Source organism: Manis pentadactyla, chromosome 9, assembly GCF_030020395.1.
Source record: "Manis pentadactyla isolate mManPen7 chromosome 9, mManPen7.hap1, whole genome shotgun sequence".
NCBI lineage: Eukaryota > Metazoa > Chordata > Mammalia > Pholidota > Manidae > Manis > Manis pentadactyla.
In genome coordinates this window covers 48,673,437-48,698,034 of record NC_080027.1, presented here as the reverse complement: position 1 = coordinate 48,698,034, position 24,598 = coordinate 48,673,437, and the positions used below count along the sequence as shown (strand labels likewise).

The following is a 24,598-nucleotide window of genomic DNA, read 5'->3' as shown; positions in this document are numbered from 1 at the left end:
TGTAGAAAAATACACTGAAATAAGTGCTGTTTGTATACTTACAGCCAAGTTGCAGTATGTTAAATGTTTATATAGGCAATGACATATGCATAGAAGTAAAGAAGTATTCCTCTATTCGAAGACCTAAGGATATGGGACAGTTTATTGGGGTTGTAACTACAGTTGTCTCCTTCCTCCTGGAAATGCCTAAACTTGGGCAGGATATCCTCTTCCACACTCATGAGGCCAATCATCATGAATGAAGAACAGCCCAGTTGGGGCAGCAGAGGCCCAGGGAGAGACAAAGAAGTGAAATAAAACAGCTCCTGAAGGTTAGAAATGTAGAGAAAAGGGATCTGAGTATAAGGAAATGGAACAGGGAAGGATTATGCTTGGCTTTCCTCACATTTTTCAACAGTGGACATTAATTTGCCAAATACATATACATTTGTTCTATTTGTTTCCTCTTCATTTTTCCATTCTTCATTTTATTTGATTTGTCATTTGTTTTCTTGGTAGATATAGTACATAGAGATCTAAAACTGGAAAACATAATGGTTAAGAGCAGCTTTATTGATGCTAACAATGAAATGAACTTAAACATAAAGGTAAGATATTAGAAATGGTGGTAAATACTTGCCTATAAGCAGTTTGATAGCAAAATGGTAAAGTACATCCCCCTTAGATACATTTTGGAGGCTATGGAGCAGCTAGAAAATAACAAAATTAAAATTTCACAAAAGGGGTTATAACTGACAGTAATTTTACAAATTAAGTGGTGCTATTGAATTTTTTAAGTACATATTCATTTGAATAGCCCTAAATCATCAGTTACTTATAAGCAAACAGATGTTCTGAATTCTAATTAATTTCAAAATTATGCCTGGTAATTTGATGTGTCTTATAGATTTAGAAAAAACACACCTTGGCTGTGCCTTTGATACTAAATTAATGCTAAAGTCTGTGTTTCTCATTGAAAAATTTCCTGGGTATTAATATTTATGTCCTGAGCACAACTAATATGCCAAGTGTTTATTCTTGAAGATTTTATTCAAATTAAGTGTTACTATCAAATAAATGATAGGATATATTATTTATTATTTAGCACTTTAATAATGGCTGTTTTCAAAGTATATGAATGTGTTCATTTAGAAATAAAATCTCTGTGAACAGCTTGATCTGTTGCAGAAGCTAAATTCCTATGTAATATAAATAGGTTTAACAGCATTGTTCTTGTCCCCTGAGTAAATGTTCTTAAATATTTTATTGTAAACTCCATGAGGGCAGGACTTATTTATTTCTTATTCACTGTTGGTTCCTGGAGTAGTCCCTGAAACATAGTATCATGAATTAGATCATGAAACTTTTTGTGTACTTGTTATCTGTATAGATTTTCTGTGGAGAAAGATATGTGTTAATGCTCCAAGTAGGATGAGTATGAAAATTTCTGGTGAAATTGATTAGTCTTTTTAGAAAAATGGTGATATCACATGTTGATAGGAACTTTTTTTAATTCTAGGAGGCACTGGAAACTTTGCATTCAGTCTGTGGACCAAGAGCCTGTCTTTGGTTGTATGATCAATAAATGTGCCTGTTTTTCTGCTTTTCAGCCCAAGGCTCTTCCAACTTGGGAGGCAAGACGAAGGGCACATACTAAATATTTAATAACCAAATGTTTAATGACCAAGAGTTAGAGCTGAGCAGAAAGACTGCAGTTGCAGCCATAGGCCTCCAGTGTATTTGTAGTTATAACTGTAGGGTTTTTTTTCCTGTTAATTTGCTTCTTGTAGTTTTTAATAGTGTAGTTATTGTTTCAATTAGTATACTCTAGAAACACAAAGGAAATAATAGTAAAGAAAAAGGTAGTGTTTATCATAGTGTTTTATAAATAATTATGTAAGGAGGAACTTCTGTGAGTGGTGACAAGGATAATGATTTGCATTTATAACAGTGTTATAAACTAGACTCTAGCTTGAGTATCAGGAAAACAGATAATAAACATACTAAGGCCAGAATGTATTTTACAATGAAAGAACTTTTAAAAAGTAACTTTTATTTGAAAAAAGTTAAATGCCTTCTTTGGAGATATAACTTCCTATGTTGAACTGGTGAATTTAATTGAAAGGAATGAATAATCAACATCATGGCTGTTTTCTCAAGATTTGAGAAACCAAGCTTCTTGTTACCAAGTTTCTTCTTCACAAAGAGGGTAGGTGGGGATGGAAAGCAAAGTCCTTATTAGTAATACAGGTAAAGCCCCTCCATCCTCAAGAACCCCTTAATTAAATGCAATTACAGTGTGGTGAAAATCCTACCTTTGGATAGAGTGAATGCTGGGACTGGAAAACACGTGACTCTAACTTTATTCTTCTAGGTGACTGATTTTGGCTTAGCAGTGAAGAAGCAAGGTAGGAGTGAAGCCATGATGCAGACCACATGTGGCACTCCTATCTATATGGGTATGTTAGATTTTAAATGATTTTTCTATATAAAAGCAGAACAGCTGATGTGGATTAAAATTTGAGTAATTTGAGTTTACTGTCATGACTTAATGGCCCTCAACAAGTTTTTTCTTAAGTCAAATAATTTCAGTTGTTTCAGCATTTTTCTCATATGTCTTATCTTCAAAGATTACAGTTTTATTATTTTTCTGGGCTCTTCTTATAGTTGTTTGTATCTCTTATGTAATTATATCCTAAAATATTGTTTTTGTTAATTTGTGCTAAAATCACATGTGTGTTTTGCTTCTTTCCATTTTTATTCAATTTCATTGCCATCAAATAGTTTTTCTCAAAGTACTGACAGTTTTCTATTTTTCTAAATGTGATGTCTTGCCAATGGGTTTCAACCCCGAGCAAGTTCACTACAGATTCAGTGTGACCAAAGAAATAACAGTAAAACGTTCTTTGGGTGAAAGGGTTGTACCCAACTTTATTTCCACAGTGGCAGGTCAATCACTGAAATCCTGTCCACTCAGAACGAGTCTGCACACAGCAAGCCGGCCTCTGCCTCTGGGCCCCTCTGCCCACACAGCCATCCTTTGGGCCTCTGTCCTCGGTGCTGCCACCACTTCAGCCTCTGTTCAGCTCTCCTGCAGCCTTGCAGCCATACCACCATGTTGCCCAGAGCACTGGGCAGAGCTCTTTATATAGAGTCAATAATGTATTGCCCACACCTGTGTAGTGAGCTAGCCAACCAGGGCCAGGTGAGAATCCTGGCCACAGGAACCTTCATTTTATCCACATGTGATTTGAACATTTTACCAAAGTATAATTTAAATACCATAAAAAAGTACTATTCAATGATTTTTTTATACATTCACAGAGTTGTGCAACTATCACCACATTCTAACAATTAGAACAATTCTACCTCAAAAAGTAGTCTCATGCCCATTTGCATTCAACCTCTTTCCCATCCTAGCCCCGGTAACCACTAATCTTTTCTCTCTCTAGATTTGCCTTTTCTGGACATTTCACATAAATGAAATCATGCAACATGTAGTCAGTCTTGTACATCTGCTTTCTTTCACTTATCATGTTTTTCAGGTTCATCCGTGTAGTAGCATGAATGTGTAGTCTGTTCCTTTTTGCTGAACAGGTTAATGGAGACATTTTGTATACATTTTACACATTTTGTTTATCCATTTGTTGCTGATGGACATAGAGACTGTTTCCAGTTTGGAGCTATTATAAATAATGCTGCTATGATCATTCGAGCACACGTTTTTATGTAGACATATGTTTTCATTTTCCTTGGGCACCTACTTAGGAGTGAAATTTCTGGGTCATATATTATTTATGTTTAACTTTTTAAGAAACTGCCAAATGATTTTCCAAAGTGGCTGTCACATTCTACCTGCCCACTAACAATGTATGAGGGTTCCAGGTTCTTCACATCCTCGCTGACATTTGGTATTACCTATCCTTTTAACTATAGCCATTGTAGTGGCATGAAGTTGTATCTCATTGTGGTTTTTAATTTGCATTACCCTAGTGAGTAGTGAAGGTAAGCATCTTTTCATGTAATTCTTAGTCATTCTCTTATTTGATGAAATGTCTGTTCAAATCTGTATCTATTGTGATGGTTGTATATTTTCTTCTTTTCAAATGTATTAACAAAATAATTACATTAATAGATTTTAAAAATGTTTAACTATCCTTGTACTTTTGTATTAAACCCCACTTGGTTTAATATACTGTTGAATTCAATTTATCATCACTTTATTTAGGAACTTAAGTATAGCTTCCTCTTTTGTTCTGCTCTTACCTTTTTTTGATGTTAGGGTCATGCTAGCCTTATTTAACAAATAAAATATTTCACTTTTTATGTGCTCATGAGCCATGCAAGTAATAGAAATGATCTGTCCATTAATAGTTTGATGAAATTTCCTCTTAAATTTTTTTGGTCCTTCTAATCTTTGGGGGATGAATTTTCTGTTCTATTTTCAATTTATACTGTGTTATCCAAGTTTTCCACATCTTTTTGAATCATTTCAATAATTTATATTTATTTAGAAAAACATTCATTACATTGAGATTTCAAAGTTTTATTGGCATAAATATGCATATTTATTCATTTATAATTTTCATATTCTCCTGTGTATCTGTGATCATTATAATAACTAATAATAACACTAATAATTAATAACATTTTTTAAAAAGGTAATTTGGTGTAATATTAGCAATATGGCCTCTGATATCACCTGGCTAACTCATGATTCTAGTGCTGCTACTTACCATCTGGTTAATCCTGGGCAACTAACTGTTTTGTTGCATTTTCTACATCTGTATAGCAGGGATTATGTCACTCGTCAAAAAAATTTTGAGGGTCCACTTCATGTCAAAGCCTAGGTATTGATAAGACAGCAGTGAACAAAATATAAAAATGTCCTGTTAGCACAAACATTGAATGAGATGAAAAAGTAAGACACATGGTATTACCTGGTATGTTAGAGAGAAGTACTAAGGAAGAAAATAAAACAGGAAGGGGAAAGGATGTGTTTAGGATGGTAATAGTATCTTTTCCTATTAGGCTGACATGAGAATTAAATGAGAAAATATATTTACAGTACTTAGCACAGTACCTGGAACATGGTGCCCAATTTTAGCTGTTATAATAATAGTAATCATTTTCTTCTTGATCAAATTTGTTAGTGGCTAAGACAAGAACCAGTTCGAGTCTCATGTTAACTGGTTTGCTTTTACATTAATTTCTGCTTTTATCTTTCTGAATTTCTTCTTTCTACTCACTTTTGGTTTATTTTTTAATTTCCTAAGCTAAATGTTTTTTAACAAATACATTTAAGACTGTATTACATACTTTCCCCCTGAGAACATCTTTTTCTTGTATCATTAGCATACAATTACATGAGCAACATTGTGGTTACTAGATTCCCCCCATTATCAAGTCCCCACCACATACCCCATAACAGCACTGCTCATCAGCGTAGTAAAATGCTATAGAATCACTACTTGTCTTCTCTGTGCTGCACTGCCTTCCCTGTGCCCCCCGCCTACATTATGTGTGCTAATCGTAATGCCCCTTTTTCGCCTTATCTCTTCCTTCCAACCCATCCTCCCCAGTGCCTTTCCCTTTGGTAACTGTTAGTCCATTCTTGGGTTCTGTGAGTCTGCTGCTATTTTGTTCCTTCAGTTTTTGTTTTGTTCTTATACTTCACAGATGAGTGAAATCATTTGGTACTTGTCTTTCTCCGGCTGGCTTATTTCACTGAGCATAATTCTCTCTAGCTCCATCCATGTTGTTGCAAATGGTAGGATCTGATTTCTTCTTATGGATGAAAAATATTCCATTGTGTATATGTACCACATCTTCTTTATCCATTCACCTACTGAAGGACACTTAGGTTGCTTCCATTTCTTGGCTATTGTAAATAATGCAGTGATAAACATAGGGGTGCTAATGTTTTTTCAAACTGGGCTCCTGCATTCTTAGGGTAAATTCCTAGGAATTGAATTCCTGGGTCAAATGGTATTTCTATTTTTAGTTTTCTGAGAACCTCCATATTGCTTTCCACAATGGTTGAACTTATTTACATTACCATGAGCAGCATAGGAGGTTCCCTTTTCTCCACATCCTTGCCAACATTTGTTGGTGTTTGTCTTTTGGATGGTGGCCATCCTAACTGGTGTAAATTGATGTCTCACTGTGGTTTAATTTGCATTTCTCTGATGATTAGTGATGTGGAACATCTTTTCATGTGCCTGTTGGCCATCTGAATTTCTTCTTTGGAGAAGTGTCTGTTCAGATCCTCTGCCCATTTTTTAATTGGATTATTTGCTTTTTGTTTGTTGAGGTGTGTGAGCTCTTTGTATATTTTGGATGTCAACCCCTTATCGGATATGTCATTTATGAATATATTCTCCCATACTGTAGGATGACTTTTTGTTTTACTGATGGTGTCCTTTGCTGTACAGAAGCTTTTTTAGTTTGATATAGTCCCACTTGTTCACTTTCGCTTTTATTTCCCTTGCCTGTGGAGATATGTTCATAAAGAAGTTGCTCATGTTTATATTCAAGAGAGTTTTGCCTATGTTGTCTTCTAAGAGTTTTATGGTTTCATGACTTACATTCAGGTCTTTGATCCATTTTGAGTTTACTTTTGTGTATGAGGTTAGGCAATAATCCAGTTTCATTCTCGTACATGTATCTGTCCAGTTTTGCCAATACCAGCTGATGAAGAGGCTGTCATTTCCCCATTGCATATCCATGGCTCCTTTATTTGTATATTAATTGACCATATATACTTGGGCTAATATCTGGACTCTCTATTCTGTTCCACTGGTGTGTGGGTCTGTTCTTGTGCCAGTACCAAATTGTCTTAATTATTGTGGCTTTGTAGTAGAGCTTGAAGTTGGGAAGCAAGATCCCCCCTGCTTTATTTTTCCTTCTCAGGATTGCTTTGGCTATTTGGGATCTTTTGTGTTTCTGTATGAGTTTTAGAACTATTTATTCCAGTTTGTTGAAGAATGCTGTTGTTATTTTGATATGGATAGAATTGAATCTGTGGATTGCGTTAGGCAGGATGGCCATTTTGACAATACTAGTTCTTCCTACCCAAGAGCATGGGATGAATTTCCATTTATTAGTGCCCTCTTTAATTTCTCTTAAGAGTGTCTTGCAGTTTTCAGGGTATAGGTCTTTCACTTCCTTGGTTAGGTTTATTCCTAGGTATTTTATTCTTTTTGATGCAATTGTGAATGGAATTGTTTTCCTGATTTCTCTTTCTGTTAGTTCATCATTAGTGTATAGCAATGCAACAGATTTCTGTGTATTAATTTTGTATCCTGCAACTTTGATGAATTCAGATATTAGATCTAGTAGTTTTGGAGTGGATTCTTTAGGGTTTTTTATGTACAATATCATTTCATCTGCAAACAGTGACAGATTGAGTTCTTCTTTATCAATTGGATGCCTTATATTTCTTTGTTTTGTCTGATTGCCCTGGCTAAGACCTCCAGTACTATGTTGAATAGAAGGGTGGAGAGTGGGCATCCTTGTCTTGTTCCTGATCTTAGAGAAAAAGCTTTCAGCTTCTCAGTGTTAAGTATGATATTGGCTGTGGGTTAGTCATATAAGGCGTTTATTATGTTGAGTTACTTGCACTCTATACCCATTTTGTTGAGAGTTTTTATCATGAATTGATGTTGAATTTGTCAAGTGCTTTTTCAGCATGTATGGAGATGATCATGTGGTTTTTGTCCTTCTTTTTGTTGATGTGGTGGATGATGTTGATGGATTTTTTAATGTTGTACCATCCTTGCATCCCTGGAATGAATCCCACTTGATCTTGGTGTATGATCCTCTTGTATTTTTGAATTTGGTTTGCTAATATTTTGTTGAGTATTTTTGCATCTATGTTCATCAGGGATATTGGTCTGTAATTTTCTTTTTTTGTGGTATCTTTGCCTGGTTTTGGTATTAGAGTAATGCTGGCTTCATAGAATGAGTTTGGAAGTAGTCCCTCCTCTTCTATGTTTTGGAAAACTTTAAGGAGAATGGCTATTATGTCTTCTCTAAATGTCTGATAAAATTCAGCAGTGAATCCATCTGGTCCAGGATTTTGTTCATGGGTAGTTTTTTAATTACTGATTCAATTTCATTGCTGGTAATTGGTCTGTTTAGATTTTTTGTTTCATCCTGGGTTGTATTTTTCCCTGAGTACTTCTTTAACTGTTTCTTTTGCTATACAGTGTTCTAGTTTTTATTCATTTCTTAAAAGTTTATAATTTTAATTTTAGTCTTCTTTAATCTACTAATTATTTATAAGTACGTTTAGAGTTTTCCATGTGGCTGTAATGGGTATGATGCTCATGTGAATGTGTGTTAATTTTCCTAGCCTTTTGGTTTTTCTTTCTGGTTTTTTTCATTGAACTAGTCAATTGTAACTTAGAGATTTTCAGCTGTCAGGAATTTCTTTCTGATTGACTACGTGATTGGTTTTCGCAAATGTTGCATTAGATATTTAGAGTGTATGTATATTCCTGGTTTGCTGAGCATACACATTTTTATGTGTGTGTTTATAAAATCAAATGTGATATCTTTCTGATTCAAACTTTACATGTTGGTAATTTTGCTTGCTTCTTCTGTCAGTTTCTAATACAGAGTAATTCAAGTTATCCACCAAGATAGGATTTTGACAAATTGTTTTTGTACTTTTAGATTTCTTTAAAAATTGATTTTATTGAAATATAGTTTACATACAATAAAATGCACAAATTTTAAGTGTAAAATTCAATTAATTTTGGCAAATGCAAATACTTGAATAATCACCACACCAATGAAGATACAGAACAGAACATTTCTATCTCCCCAGAAAGTTCCTATGTGTCCTTCTTAGTCAGTCCCCCATCCAGACTCCAGCAACCACAGATGGGTTTTATCACCATAGCTTAGTTTTGTTTGTCTAGAATTTTATGTAGATTGAATCATACAGTATAATATTTTTCTGTGTCTGTCTGTCTCCTGTTTATTCCATGTAATCATTTTGAGACTTACCCATGTTTTTGTATCAGTGGTTTTTTCATTTTTATTGCTGAGGAATATGCCTAGTTCCTTGTTTTTTTGCCTACTTGATACATAAAGTTTCAAAATTGTTTTATCTTACTTGGAGAAAGGTTATTTTAGATTCTGTTCATGTCCTCCCCTTGGCGAGAGACATCTGGTTTGTAGTTACATGGGGAAAATATGTCCAAGCACCCTGAGTTTTATGCCTGCTTATTAGTTGTTGTCTACACTGATAACAAGTGAGAGAACAAGAGAGAAGACAGATGGTTTGTAGAGCTTTGCTGACTTCCTAAATTGTTCCTTGGCACAGTTATTCTGGCCTCTGCCTGCCTATGAGAGCTGCAGTGACAGCACAAGAAGAAATACCCCTGATACTTAAGATGACTCAGAGTGAGGACCCGGAGTCCGAGGCTCTGTTGTGTGATGCACCTAATGCGGAGGTCCTTCTTGGGACCTGATAGAGGATTTGCCCTTGTCATAGACACAGCCCTAGAGCAACTTGAACCTTAATGATTCTGTATTTAAGGAGATTAAGTAGAGTTAAAGAAAACAAGTAGTTGTTTAAAGGAAAACATAAATTAGTTAATTTTTAATGATTTGCAGATGAATCACTCAGTTTGTTAGTTATCTATAGTTGAGCCTTTTCTCATTCTGTTTATCTTTTGACTCCTTTTTTTTACTTTTAATTCCTTTAATAATAGGCAGAGGAAATTCCATTTGCTTTGAATAGTTATAAAAGGTGTGTGTGTGTGTGTATGAGTGTGTGAAGGTGGGGGAGATCAAAACTATTTTCTAAAATAAAAACACCTTTTACATGGGAGGTTCTCTGTAGCTGTGCAGTGTTAGGCAAGACACTTAACATATCTGAAGCTTAATTTCCTCACTGGCGAAGTGAGTGATTCTTAACATAATTTATACAAATAATTTACAAAATTTTTTATGTTTTAAATATTTATAAATAATGAAATTCTATTGAAATGTACACATATTTTATTTTTATGTTTATAACTATTTTATTCTTCCTAAGAAAGATGCTTGATCCTTACCTGCAGAGATACAATAGACATATTCCTGAAATATCATGTGACTAAAAAAAAAAAGTCATTATAAAAAATCTAAATCATTAAAGTAGAAAAAAGTTTTATGCTGAGAACATTGTTTAAAGGAAGCCTATTGTGACCACGTTGTAAGGCACAGAGCACAGAGCTGGGGCATCAGGACTTCCTGGATCCTAGCCCTAACTGGCTTTTTGATCCATTTGTTGCAGGGGTTCTCTTAGTTTTCTCATTTAGAAAATGTGTAAGTAATTCATATTTCATCTGAAGAATACTGTGATGTTGTTATTATTTTACTAAAGTGATTTATAGCCATTTATCTTATTTTTTTAAAATCAGATTTCCACATATTGGGCTGTCTTTAAATTATATCCACTTAAGACATGTGCTCAATTCTACTTTTGGAAAAGAACTGCGATGTTGGCGTCTGTATAACTATACAACCTTTGTAAAATAATTTCTTAACAATTTCAGAGGAATGAGGAGCAGTACATTTAGTTATATGGTCTGTGCCATCATTCCATAGAAGCTAAATGACAGGAGTGAGGCTATAGTGACGTCAGCTGTTAAGGCCTGTACATTATTCATTTAACACCTGCTGTTGGTTCTCTTTTTCCCTGTGGGGGAATAGATTACAACACATCAGCACATTTTTCATGCTTTGTGTTTACGCATTTAGAAGTTATCTATTGTATTATTAATATTATTTTATTTCTGCTTGTTTGGCAGCCCCTGAAGTCATCAATGCCCATTACTACAGCCAGCAGTGTGACATTTGGAGCATAGGTGTCATAATGTATATTCTGTAAGTAGCCTGCTAAATATACAGTTTAAAATGAATGGATAGACTCTAATAGTAGAATTATATAGATGTTAAATTAGAAGTAAATGATACAATTTTTAAAAAACAACTGAAAAACAGTTGGGAAGTCATTCTAAAAACTCTCTTATTAGTTGTCAGTACATCCATTAGATATTTTTTTAATACTATAAATTTATAACTTTTAGTTTTACTTTTCATTGATCTGTAAATGCTACAATGCACTGTATGACCTGAGCAAAATGAAATACTTGCCTTAACACCTCTGATAAACCAAAAGTGTCTTCTCATTTTCTCAAGAGATTCAATTATAGCCCAGTGGATAGAGAGAGGTACTAGGATCTGGCACTAGAGCCACCCTATAGACAGGATATATGTGAGGAAGAGGCAGTAACTAGCTAGAGGTTCAGCCTAGGATTCAGGGAGTACTCTGTAGTTCCTGATTCTCATAATGCCACTGAAAACATAGTCTTGCTCTTGCTTCTGTTCCACTCTCAAGATTCAGTCAAATCCGATGTCCTGTTCATTTCTTCCTTGACGTGTCCTTACCTATTCTTTTATTTCTCTTCACTTGTATCATTTCTCCTTATGACCCCTGTTCTAGAATGTCTTTCTGATTGTTCTCCCTGCCTTTGTTCATCCTTCACACAGCTATCAGGGTTGCCTTTCTAAATCACAAATATAATCATAATTCTTTAGCGATCAGCAACCTCTGATAATTCTCCCTTGCTGTAGAAAAACGTCAGAACATCCAAGTATGGCATGACATAGGAAGTGTTTCATGACTTGGCTCCAGCATTTATTCCCAATCTGGAACTGGAAGTGTATTCTCATATGCCTACACTGTGCTCTAGGCCACTCCTTATGACTTAGACGCCCTGTATCACATGCCTCTGGGTCTTTGCTCATGCAGTTCCTTCTGCCTAGAATGTTCTCTGTGCTAACCTCTCTCCTGGGCACTCAACCTTAACCCAACTGAAACATTAACACCTATGATTTCCCTAGTTCCTACTCTATTCCAGCAGTTACTACACTCTCTAGTATATATGTTCCCACACTTCACAGAGGATTTAAGGCAATATACAAAAATGCATGCATAACAGTAATGTTGAAAGAAAAACGATATAATAAAATAAGAATACTTTATCTGTAAGGTTTGTACAAGTGTAAACTTGATAGAATTAATTTTCACTTCTTTGTGTTCTCATAGCACTTATTGAAACTAGATTATATTATTGTAACATAGCTATTGTATTATGTGTATTGTACCTGTTTTCCTTGCTTGAAATTCCATGAAGAAGAGAGATCTTATATTATTCATCTTTGCATCCTTGGTATCTGGTAAAATAGTATGTATCTAGTCAGTGCTAAATATATGTTTGTTAAATTGAATTAAAGTGAATTGTCTAAGACATGTTCTGAAAAGTTAGTGGCCATTGTTCTGCTGCTTGGTAAAATGAACATTCTTATGTTGATGCAACATTAGTTTTATGGTCATATTGAAGATTTTGGTATACCCTACCTATTCCAGATCATTTCTAAACATTGCCATCATAGTGGTTGCATTTTCACAGTTCTTTGAGATGGAATACACAGGCAATAGAAATTGGATGATGTGATCATAGCTGTAACTCAGATGGTCAACACATCACTGCTTGTTGCATAAAGTATAAACCTATTCACCAATTTCTTGATCATTGTTTTGTGATTAGATGATTAGAATCATAACATAAAAATTCTGAGCCTTAGTTTTTAATTGAAAATGCAACTATTTAAATGAGTGATCATACTGGCAAGACTTTCTAGGCAACACAAGTCAAACATAATATATGTAATCTATTATTACATGGTCCATATGGTATTTGCTGCCTTCTGAGTTGGAATTTGGTGTTAAGAAAAGTGATAGTGTTAACATTTTTTCTCCTCAAAGATATAATTTAAATTTTTCTGCTGCAGAGTGTGGTTACATATCATCATAATGACATCTTTTTTTTCTTTGCAGTAGACTCTTACTTAGCTAATCAGTGCCTATACATTAATCTGCCTGAACCGAGTAGTTTTATAGATAATTTCCTTCACCAAGGGCACCAACACATTCCCTTCTCCAGGGGGGTTATCTTCTTGTTTTATCAGTTACCCCTGATTCATTTCTACTTAATTGGACAATGATAACGTACTGTCTCAAGGTGAAGTTAACATAAATATGCCTTATGGACATTATTTTCTGCTGTTTGAGTCCTATGAATGCAACAGAAAATAATAGGAAGGCCTTACAAGGCATTTTTCATGTCTTGGATTCCCTTTTCTGGATGTGGAGAAAATTGCTGTCATAAAATTTCATATGCTGCTGATAGACCAACCATTAGATAGATTTTGTGCAAGTGAAATTGCTAAGGAGAGAAAAAAGTGGAATTTTTTTCAATGTAGCCCTTAAGCTATAGTTGCATGACACTCAGGCAATGCAGGAGCAGCTTAGAAATTGGTGAATGTGCATATCAATAGTTGTTAACAGACTCGGTGAACTGGGCTTTTGCTAGCCTGTACTTGTTATAAAAGATAGTAATTGTCCATAAGACCATTTTCCTGGCTTTTTTAAAAATTGTATTTTAAAGCTAAACAATAGTGAGGCAAGTAAGAAAGAAGGCTCAGAATGAGCTGGAGAAATAAGAAGTATTAAAATAAGAGTTCTCAGAACAATTGGATATAAATACTGATCTCTTAACAAGAACTTATTGGTAAATGAACAGTTCTATTGTCCAGCCTAGTTTGATGAACTGCTAGGATGGAAACAACTTTTTTCCCTAGGAATATCATCATCATCATCATCAACAGCATCATTATTATCATGTAAGATATTTATCAAATTTAGACTTACTCAGAAAATGTTCATGGGAAAGATTTTTTTTATTAAGGTATTAATTGATATACACTCTTATGAAGATTTCACATAATAAACAATGTGGTTACTACATTCACCCTTATTATCGAGTCCCACCCCCATACCCCACTGCAGTCACTATCTGTCAGTGTAGTAAGATGCCACAGAGTCCCTACTTGTCTTCTCTGTGCTACGCTGTCTTCTCATGGGAAAGATTCTTAAAGAGCTTAAAGAAAAACATAACTTAAAAAAATCAGTAAAAATCTAACTAGGAGATCATTATACTTAGGTACATAAAAGATAAGCATTTTTGAAGTGAAGTGGAATTGTGCCATTTTATTTTTTTCAGTAATAAAACAAAAATATAATCCCGAGAATTGAAGAATAAACATACAGAGTTGCCTATGTGATGAGTCCAGTTTCAACTTATCTCTGGTTATCATTGGGAAAACTGGGTTGCCCTCAGATGTTGGGGTTGGCAGTAAAGATGATGGCTAACATTTGTTGAGAATGTACCATGAAGGACTGAACTCAACTTTTAAGCATGTTCTTGGTTTGGGATTGGATCACCTATTGAAACTTAGGCTTACCATACTCTTTGTCCTTTGAAAAGATTCTATAGAAACATAACAACTGTATTATAAAATGTGCACCAAGCCTATATTTACATTATACACTCTAAATGGTTTTATTGATGTTGCTCATTTTATATACTCCGCTTTCACCATTCTAAAGGTACAAATCATCATCCTCTGATTTTCCTTATCCATATTTTCTTCATTTTATATATTATTTTTGAAGAGTTGTGGCCATTTTAATGGGCTTTTGTGTTTAACTCAGAGCCTATGGGTCTTAGGTTTATTCTAATAATACTAATACTAATATTTGCATAGTATTTTACCATAGGTATACTCTACCATGGTCATTAGAATATGAAAAATCTCACTGGATTCTGATAACTCAGTATGTTTTTCCCTAAGTACAGTTTGAATTCTGTAACTTAAGGCATTACCTTACCCTTGTTCACACTGATGTGTATCTCCACTATTATCTGTCACTATTACTATTACTGTGCACTTAAACTCACACACCTCCCTGTATTTTAACCCAATTTAAGCTTACTGTTTTCTTACCTGGAAGAGCTTTGGATTATTTGTAAGTCTGGAGGTTTCAATGTATATAAGAGCCTAGCACTGATCTTGTAAAACCCTTTGCTTCCATTTCTCTATCCAGAAGATACTTACCTCTTCTGATCCTTTACTTAAATATGAAGTACCCCTATTTCCAAGTCCTGTGGAAGCTTAATTTTAATAGCTTTATTTTGATCATTAAAAAATCTAGGATACAAAATGAATAGACAGAAATATGTTGCATTTCTATCTACTAATAACAAACTAATGAAAAGAAATCAAGAAAACAATCCCATTTACAATTGCATTAAAAAGAATCAAACACCTAGGAGTAAATCTAACCCAAGAGGTAAAAGACCTGTATTCTATAAGAAATTGAAGAAGATACAAATAAATGGAAAGATACTCCATACTCATGGATAGAAACAATTAATATTTTCATAATGGCCATCCTGCCCAAAGCAATTTACAGATTCAATGCAATCCCTATCAAAATACCAATGGCATTTTACACTGAACTAGAGCAAAAAATCTTGTATGGAATCACAAAAATCCTGAATAGCCCAAGCAATCTTGAGAAAGAAGAATACATTTGGGAATATCATACTCCCTGATTTCCAGTTTTACTAAATCACTAATCTGAAAAAACATATGCACTCCTATGTTTATCATTGCATTATTTACAGTAGCCAAAATATGGAAGCAACCTAAATGTCCATCAATAGATGAATGGAGAAAGAAGATATAGTACATACGTACAGTGGACTATTCCTCAGCCATAAACATGAGTGAAATATTGCCATTTGCAACAACATGGATGGACCTAGAAGGTATTATGCGAAATGAAATAAGTCGGAGAAAGACAAATACCACATAATTTCACTTATGTGGATGCTAAAAACAAAACAAATGGACAAACAAAACTGAAATAGATTCACAAACATGAGAATAGATAGGTGTTTGCCATGAGTTGGGGGGAGGATGGAGGAATGGATAAAATAGGTAAAGGGGGAGAAATTAGTGGGGATATTTGATATCTTGATCTGGGTGATGGTTACATGAGTGTATACATGTCAAAACTCATCAAACTATAATGTTTGTGAATTTTATTGAATGTACCTTAATATAAAATATAAAAACTAAAAAATCAATAACTACAAAAATATCTGAACGAAATGATTGCCTTTGTTGTAGATTATGTGGAGAACCACCCTTTTTGGCAAACTCAGAAGAGAAGCTTTTTGGGTTAATAAGAAAGGGAGAACTACATTTTAACGGTCCAGTCTGGGATTCCATAAGTGATTCTGGTAAGTATAGATTTGTTGTTATTTACTAAAACAAATGTACATAGTATAAGAAAGTTGGCCAGTAATTCAAATACTTTTAAATCTCTGTTTAGTCACTAACTTTACTTGTAGAAGCAAACACTGTTTAGATGGACCAGAGGCTAGGAAGATGGTAGACTAGAAAGTTCACTGTGATAACCTCCTCCCACGTACACACCAAGGAAGCTACCACATCTCATGCAACTCTGAAAACAACCTGAAGACCACAGAACATATCTTCTCCAACTGAAGAAACAGAGAAGACCACACTGAGGAAGGTTAAGGAGGGGCAGAGCTGCAATGGATGGGGATCAAGCCCTCCCTTCTCCCAAGCAAGAGGAAGAAAGGAACAGAGTAGGGATCAGAAGAATACTCAGGAACTCAGCACACCTGAGTGTAAAATGTCCTGGGGATCTGTTCCAGGAATACAAGTCCCCACAGTGTTGGGCTTTGAAGGTTAACGGGGCTGGATACCAGGGATAATTGGAGCACTAAGGGCAGCTGAGTCTCCACTTGTGGAAGACTGGCATGCTGCTCTGTTGATCCTTCTGAGACCCAACAAAGAGGCATCAATTTGAAGGGAGATTTGCTGGCCTTGGGAAGTGTGCCAGAGAGTCAGGGGCCTGTTTGCCCCAGTGAGCTCTACCCAGAGGAGAAAAGGGCTGGCAAATGCCACTTTTACAGCCCTCCCTTAGCCCCACTGACCAGACACTTCTGGAAGCCCAATTCTGAAACTCTCCACCTACTCCACTTGCTCAGCCCCAGCATTCTTCTGCAAACCTGCTCTACCCAACACAGCCAGGCCAGTGGGGTTCAGCCATTGCAGGCAGCCAGGCAGAGTCCACCCTGCCCACAGCACACCAACAGCAGTCATACTAGCTACAGTAAGGAATACCCTGGAGCACCTGGCTCTTGTGAGCAGAGTTTCTCACCTCTGGGCAACACAGGATGCCTGTTACACAAAGCACAAAGCACTGCTTTTAAGACCTGGAGGTATAGCTGATTTATCCAGTACATATATACAAACACAGAGAGGCAGACAAAATAAAGAGGCAGAGGAGTATGTCCCAAACAAAAGAACAAGATAGAACACCAGAAGTGCTAAATGAAACAGAGATAAGAAATCTGATAAAGAAATTTAAGGCAATGGCCATAAAGATGCTCACTGAACTGGGGAAAAGAATAGACAGTCTCAGGGAGGGACTTCAGCAGAGAGGTAGAAAATATAAAAAAGATCCAGTCAGGGCTGAAGAGTACAATAACTTAATTGAAAAATACAATAGAGGGAATGAAAAGTACACTAGTGGATACAGAAGAAAGGATCAGTGAAGTGAAAGGTAGTAGAAAGTAACCAAGCTGAGGAACGGAGAAAAAAATTTCTAAAAAAGACATAAGAGATCTCTGCAACAACTCCAAATGAAGCAATATTCACATTATAGGGGTCCCAGAAAAATAAGAAGAGAAAGAAAGGGTAAAGTCTATTTGAAGAATAATAGCTGAAATTCCCACCAACAGTGAAGGAGGGTTCCCTTTTCTCCACATCCTCACCAACACATCAACATTCTGATTGGTGTGGGGCAATATCTCAGTGTGCTGTGATTTTCATTTCCATGATGATTAACGATGTTGAGCATCTTTTCATGTGCCTGTTGGACATGTGTATGGCTTCTTCGGAAAAATGTCGATTGAGCTCTTCTGCCCATTTTTTTAATTGGGTTATTTGGTTTTTTGGTGTTGAGTTGTATGAGTTTTAAGGACATTAGCTCCTTATCAGATTTATCATTTATAAATATATTCTCCCATACAGTAGGTTGCCTTTTTGTTTTGCTGATGGTTTCCTTAAAGGAAAAAAGCTTGTGCAGAAGCTTTTTCATTTCATGTAATCCTACTTGTTTATTTTTGCTTTTGTTTCTCTTTCCTTGAATGGTATATTCAGCAAAAAATTACTAATGCTGATGTTCAATAGATTCCTGCCTATTTCTTCTTCTAAGAGATTTAAGGTTTCATGTCTTATATTTTGGGCTTTAATCTATTTTGAGTTTATTTTCTGTATGCAGAAGACATTGGTCTGGTTTCATTCTTTTGTATTGAGTTGTCCAGTTTTCCCAACACCATTTATTGAAGAGACTCTCTTTCCCCATTGTATATTATTGCCTACTTTGTTATATGTTAGTGGACTGTATATGCATGGATTTATTTCTGGACTCTCTGTTCTGTTCCACTGATCCGTATATCTATTCTTGTGCCAGTACCATACCATTTTAATCCATGTAGCTTCATACTATAGCTGGAAATCAGGGATTATGATACTCCCAAATTTGTTCTTCTTTCTCAAGATTTCTTAGGCTATTCAGGATTTTTGTGATTCCATACAGATTTTAGGATTTTTTGCTCTAGTTCAGTGTAAAATGTCATTGGTATTTTGATAAGGGTTGCATTGAATCTGTAAATTGCTTTGGGCATAATGGCCATCATGACAATATTAATTGTTCCTATCCATAAGTATGGAATATCTTTCCATTTATTTGTATCTTCTTCAATTTCTTTCATCAATGTCTTACAGAATACAGGTCTTTTACCTCTTGGGTTAGATTTGCTCCTAGGTGTTTTATTCTTTTTAATGCAGTTGTAAATGGGATTGTTTTCTTGACTTCTCTTTCCATTAGTTTGTTATTAGTAGATAGAAATGCAACATATTTCTGTCTATTCATTTTGTATACTGAAACTTAAACAATTCATTTATTCTAATAGTTTTTGGGTACAGTCTTTAGGGTTTTCTATATATAGTATGTCATCTGCAAATAGTGACAGTTTTACTTCCTCACTGATTTGGATAACTTTTATCTCTTTTTCTTGTCTGATTGCTGTGGCGAGGACTTTTACCACTATGTTGAATAGAAGTGGTAAGAGTTGGCATCCTTGTCCTGTTGCTGATCTTAGAGGAAAAGCTTTCAGCTTTTTACCATTGAGTATGATGTTGGCTGTGGGTTTGTAATAAATGACCTTTATTATAATGATACATGTTCTCTCTATACCCACTTTGTTGAGAGTTTTTATCATGAATGGTGAATTTTGTCAAATGTCTTTTCATTATCTATTGAAATAAGCATATGGTTTTTATCCTTTCTTTTGTTAATGTGGTGTATCACACTGATTGATTTGTGAATATTGAACCATCTTTGCATCCCTGGAGTAAATCCCACTTGATCATGATGAATGATCTTTTTGATGTATTTTTGAATTTCATTTGCTAATATTTTGTTGAGGATTTTTGCATCTATGTTCATGAGGGATATCAGTCTGTAATTTTATTTTTTTGTAGTGTCTTTGTCTGGCTTGGTATTAGAGTAGTGATAACCTCACATAATGATTTTGGAATTATTCCTTCTTCTATTTTCTAGTGCACACACACACACACACAAAAATACAACTTACTTGTTGAAACAGTGATATCTTCACTGTGATTGTTACAGTCAAAACTTCCAAGAAAAACAAAATACACAATAAGAGAAAATACAAAATAAAGATTAAAGAGGAAATTTGTTGATATCTACCTAAGTTTTACTATTTACCATAAGCCAGGTATTTTACTACAGACCATAAACCAGGTAATCCAGGTAATAAACTTCACTATAGCCCTTAAACTTTACATATTAGCCATTTATATTGATGGTATTTATTTTATAATTAGCATCTTTCTTTCATGTCATACAGACCTAATCCTAAATAAATTGGAAAATGTGTGGTATTAATTGTAGTTAAGATAAATAAGACTTTTAGGATTTTCTTTTATTTTCAGCTAAAAGTGTTCTGAAACAACTTTTGAAAGTAGATCCTGCTCACAGAATCACAGCTAAGGAACTTCTGGATAATCAATGGTTAACAGTAAGTTACAGTATTACTTCTTTTTTTTCCTGTTTGATATGCTGCCAATACTTATTTTATTTCATTTGACCTTGTAGTTTATATATAGTCTTCTTAAAACAGTCCATTTGTTTCATCTTATGACAAGTTAAAAAAAATCACTGAGTCTTGACACATTTCTGAGATGGGTATTTTCAAATGTTAAAACTATCACCACAGTTGTTTATGTATGTTTATAGAAGTTTAAATGAACTTGGTTTGCTCCATGTCATGAAGGTATCAAGCCCAGTAGGATAGGACTGAGAAATGTCCATTAGTAAAGCTGTAGAATATTGAAACAGTCTGTATAGTTTAGTGATATAAAGCAATGGAACTTTTCTTTCATCTCTTTGGATGCAAGGAACCTTTGGGGACTCAGAAAAGTGAAGGTTTCCTAACAATGGCTACTACCTGGCTTGAAATCTTGAGTAATTATTCATTTACCTATTGTTTTCCTCCATTAGAATAAATGCCTCAAACAATCCCATTTACAATTGCATTAAAAAGAATCTTTTCTTTGTCTTACTGATCTTTGTAACCCTGTACCCAGAACATTATCTGGGCATGGTAGGCGCTTTGGAAAAGGCTGCTGCTTACCTCTCAATATTTGCTCTCTTTTTGTTCTATGGTAGTGAGGATCCTGACTTTAGCTGGAAACCGTGCTCTCTAGTGTGCTTTGTTAGTTCTTTGCTAGTGGTCATAGAGCCTGGTGAGCTCTAAGTGAAAGTAGGAGCAACAGGAAGTGTCCTTAAATGGAGGGGGTATGGCCTTCCTCATGCCCATCTTCTTTCCTGATGACTGGAATGCTTATGTGATGGCTGGAGTTTGAGTATCCATGTTAGAATAAAATGGTATCTATAAACTGAGGATTGCAGAGCAAGATGCAAGGAACCAGTGCTTCTAGCTCACAGAGCTGCCATGCCACACCTTGACTGCCTATCTCCAGACTTATATAAGCAGGAAACAAACTTTGGGGATCAGGAGTGCTTAGAACCATGAAAAACCATTGGGCTGAAGAGATAAATTAGGAAGAGAATACAGACAGAAAGGAGAAGAGCTCACAGCATCCTGCCCTTAGACACTACAGCATTGAGAGAGGAGAAGCTAGCAATGGAGTCTGAGAAGGAATAGCTGATTAGGAAGGAGGAAAACCAGAGAGTCGTGCCAGGGAAGTTAAGTGCAAGAAATGTTTGAGAAAACAAGAGCAGTCAACTCCCAGGTAAATGCTGCTGAGAGGTCAAGATGATAGTGAGAAGTTTCCATTAGACTGGCCAACAGAGAGGTTGATGGTAACCCTGAAGGCCCAGATAAGTTTATACCATAAATTTATAGTGATACCACTCTTTAATATTCTCTAATTTTCCTTTGGATAATTCTAATCATTTCTTTGAATAATATTTTTTTTTCCTCAAGGGCTAAGAAAAGTCTTCATTCAAAAATGGGCTATATTTGCCCTCTTCTATGAATGGGTTGATCTCTCAAATCATTCTGTGCAATAAGTATGTCTGACCTAAAGTAATTGTGCAAATGAGCTAGCAGCTAGATCATTGCAAAACCATTCTGAGTAGATTTGTAGTACCACAAAATGAAAAACTAAAACAGATGGTGTGCTTTAGAAATCTCTCTCTTTTCAGCATCACACAACATTCGGGTTAGGCCATTTAATTGTTTGTTTTCTAATTGGTACAATTTTATTTCTGGCTTTGGTCATTTTTCCAGAAGTCTTCATTTTTGAGCCTCTGTAACATTTGTCTCTATGTAGGCTTTGCCAAGTGGAGAGAGAAGTAACAATGTGTACTATATCAGACTATCTTAAGGAGTTCAGTGTATGAAGTTTAGAATGCTGGCATTTTATGAACTTCTGAAAGGCAAAGTCTTTTCTTCTGAACCACTTGAAGTCTTACTTCCTGTAATTCATATCCTCTGTTTGAAATAATCTAAAGAGAACATGTTAGTTCTTTCGGTGCCTCGCTGCTTTATAACCAGAGCTTATCTTTTGCAATTATTTAACACACAGTAACATTTTTTTCAAAGAGCTTTATTAGATAAAAAGTTTCTGTGGTTTAACCAATGTATTATACATTTTGAAATTACATATCTGAAAAATATTCAGAGAAAAAAATAATCATTTTTTCTCTATGTACATTTAAGTGACTGTAACTTAAAAGAAACACATAATGTTATCCTGATTTCAAAAGTCAAAGATTAGATGTAAGGAAAAACAGCTAAAAAATGACTTTCCTACAAAGGAAGAGGAGAGGTTGATGATGATTTCATTGCCAGGAGTGTATCTGTTATCCTCTTGTATCCATTTCTTCCTTTTTGTGCTCTTTACTCTCAACAGTGGTTCAGGAGTTTATTCCTTCTTATTAGATAATTGCAGTTGCCTCTGGGTATTCCTTCAAGACCCCCTGTGAGAACTAACACCAAGAATTGGAATTCTTTAATTTTTAACAAGTTTCCCAGGTATTTCTAATGCCTACTTATATTTAAGAACCCTGCTATAAATTAAGGAAATATTTTTCTTCATTCTAAAAGTAGTTTCCAGATTTGATGTCTATTTGTATTATTCATACATTCAATAATATCTTTTCAACAGATTTTCTTTTTGGTGCCTACCATGTGCCACGCAGGCCCTGTACTAGGTAATAAATATAGTTAAAGACATGGGACATGTCTGTGACATAAGGAACTTGCAATCTAGTAACAGAGACAAGCTATGTAAAAGATACAATGGAAGGAAGAAAATGATAAATGACACAAGAAATTGCCAAATGACCAGAGGTACAGAGGTCAGCAAGTGTGAAATCAGGAAGTTCAGTTTGACTGGCAGATAAGATGTTTGAAGGAAGGAAATGGGAAATGCACTTTTAGAAAATGAAAGAAAATTATGAGGGGACTTAATCCCAGGCTAAAGAGTTTTAACTTCTTGTCATCAATGATGGAGAACAAATACATGCTCTTTGAAATGAAGGAAATTATTGTTATAGTGCAGCAATCTTGGAAGGTTGCTTTTTAAAAATGGGACAGCATTTAAATGTCTATATTGATTTAAACAAGTATCTTTTGATTTTAATCCATCAGGCACTATAGGGGTACAAAGATGAATAAAACACAGTCTCTGCCCTCGAGTATACCACAGAATTACAGTGCAATAGTCACACTTTGCAAAGGCACTTGTAATCAAGGTGTAGGGTCTAATTTCAGAACTATCTTTGCTAACATGAACAAGCCCTTATTTGTTAATTTACAAACTATTATTCAAGTTTTGGTCATTAGTTTTGACCTTTAGCCTTAACACATACACTCTACTTTAGAGAATGAAAGCTTTCTGATGCCTAATTGTTGGGTATTTTTTTTTCCTTTTGTATACTTTCATCCTAAATAAGTTAAGACACTTAGTTTTATTTTACTATATTTAGTTATTTTTTTAAATTGTGAATTATCTTATGCATGTGAATATGTTGTTGAAGCCCTGTTTAATGAAGGTTTTTGTTAAAATTATGTTATGAAGCAGCTCATGAACCAGGAACCTTGGGGATTTATTCAGTAGCCAATGATTGGTATATACTTAATTCAATAAATATTTGTTGAATAACTATATGCTCTAAATGTTTAAAAATTATTTGAGGAAGACTTACCATGGTAATTAGTACATAATTAATCAACAATACATAATTATAATTTTTTATAATTATTAAGCATAAGTAAAATTATATTGGAAATGCATTTCTCTAGTGGATGGATAGGGCTGCATTTCCTCCCAATAGTTCCTCTATGACTGAATATGACATATTTTCAGAAAGAGAGTATTCAGAACCAATTGTATTGTTGTTTTTAATTTTTATAACTATAGACACTGAGAACCCTATGTAACTAAGTAAATAGGAATTGAAGTTTTGACATAGCAGTGTCATTCAGTTCTTTAAATCTGCTTGAGTTATATGTCAGAAACCACCTAGTAGGAGGCCAGCTAGAGGAGGGTTACGCCCCTGCCAAGATACTGAATTAGGACAGATTACTGCATCTTCTCTGAAAATTAAACCTGAAATAACTTCAGAGAGAAATCTCATGATACCAGGATTCAGAGAATAGTGTGAGAAACCCCTGGGCAGATAAAAGGATATTTTGAACTGGTTTGTATGGTGGATGAGGCTGCAGCCAGGGCAGGAAGTTGAAAGAGGAAGACACAAAACACCTCACATTCCTCTTTCGCTTCTCTTCCTTTGCCTTGGGACATTAGTGCCTGTACCCTCAAAGGGGTCTGAAGTAACAAAATCAGAGCAACACTGAAGCCTGGTTTGAGTTGGAAGCTAAGAAAAATTGGTGGGAAGTGACTGGTTTTAGACATTGACTTCTTACCTGTTGGCTTCCAAGTCCTGGGACTGATGGGCTACACTTTAAGGAGTGTCTTCTCCTAAGGGTGTTTCTCCTTGAGGAGAAGGTTGGTAAGGATAAAACCCTGAATGAGGATTTGCTTGGTG

At 35.1% G+C, this 24,598-nt stretch overlaps 1 protein-coding gene across 18 annotated transcripts in view; it reads left to right on the top strand.

Annotated features, from left to right (window-relative positions):
- STK33 (serine/threonine kinase 33) overlaps positions 1 to 24,598 on the top strand; it is a 184,331-nt gene that overhangs the window by 117,263 nt on the left and 42,470 nt on the right. For 17 of the 18 annotated variants that reach the window (XM_036930987.2, XM_057507332.1, XM_057507331.1 and 14 more), the window contains 5 exons: positions 499 to 587; positions 2,354 to 2,438; positions 10,788 to 10,863; positions 16,081 to 16,193; positions 20,011 to 20,096. In XM_036930987.2, coding sequence (XP_036786882.2) covers positions 499 to 587; positions 2,354 to 2,438; positions 10,788 to 10,863; positions 16,081 to 16,193; positions 20,011 to 20,096 — 449 coding nt within the window. The remainder of the gene's footprint in view (positions 1 to 498; positions 588 to 2,353; positions 2,439 to 10,787; positions 10,864 to 16,080; positions 16,194 to 20,010; positions 20,097 to 24,598) is intronic. The other variant, XM_057507335.1, reaches the window with a different exon arrangement.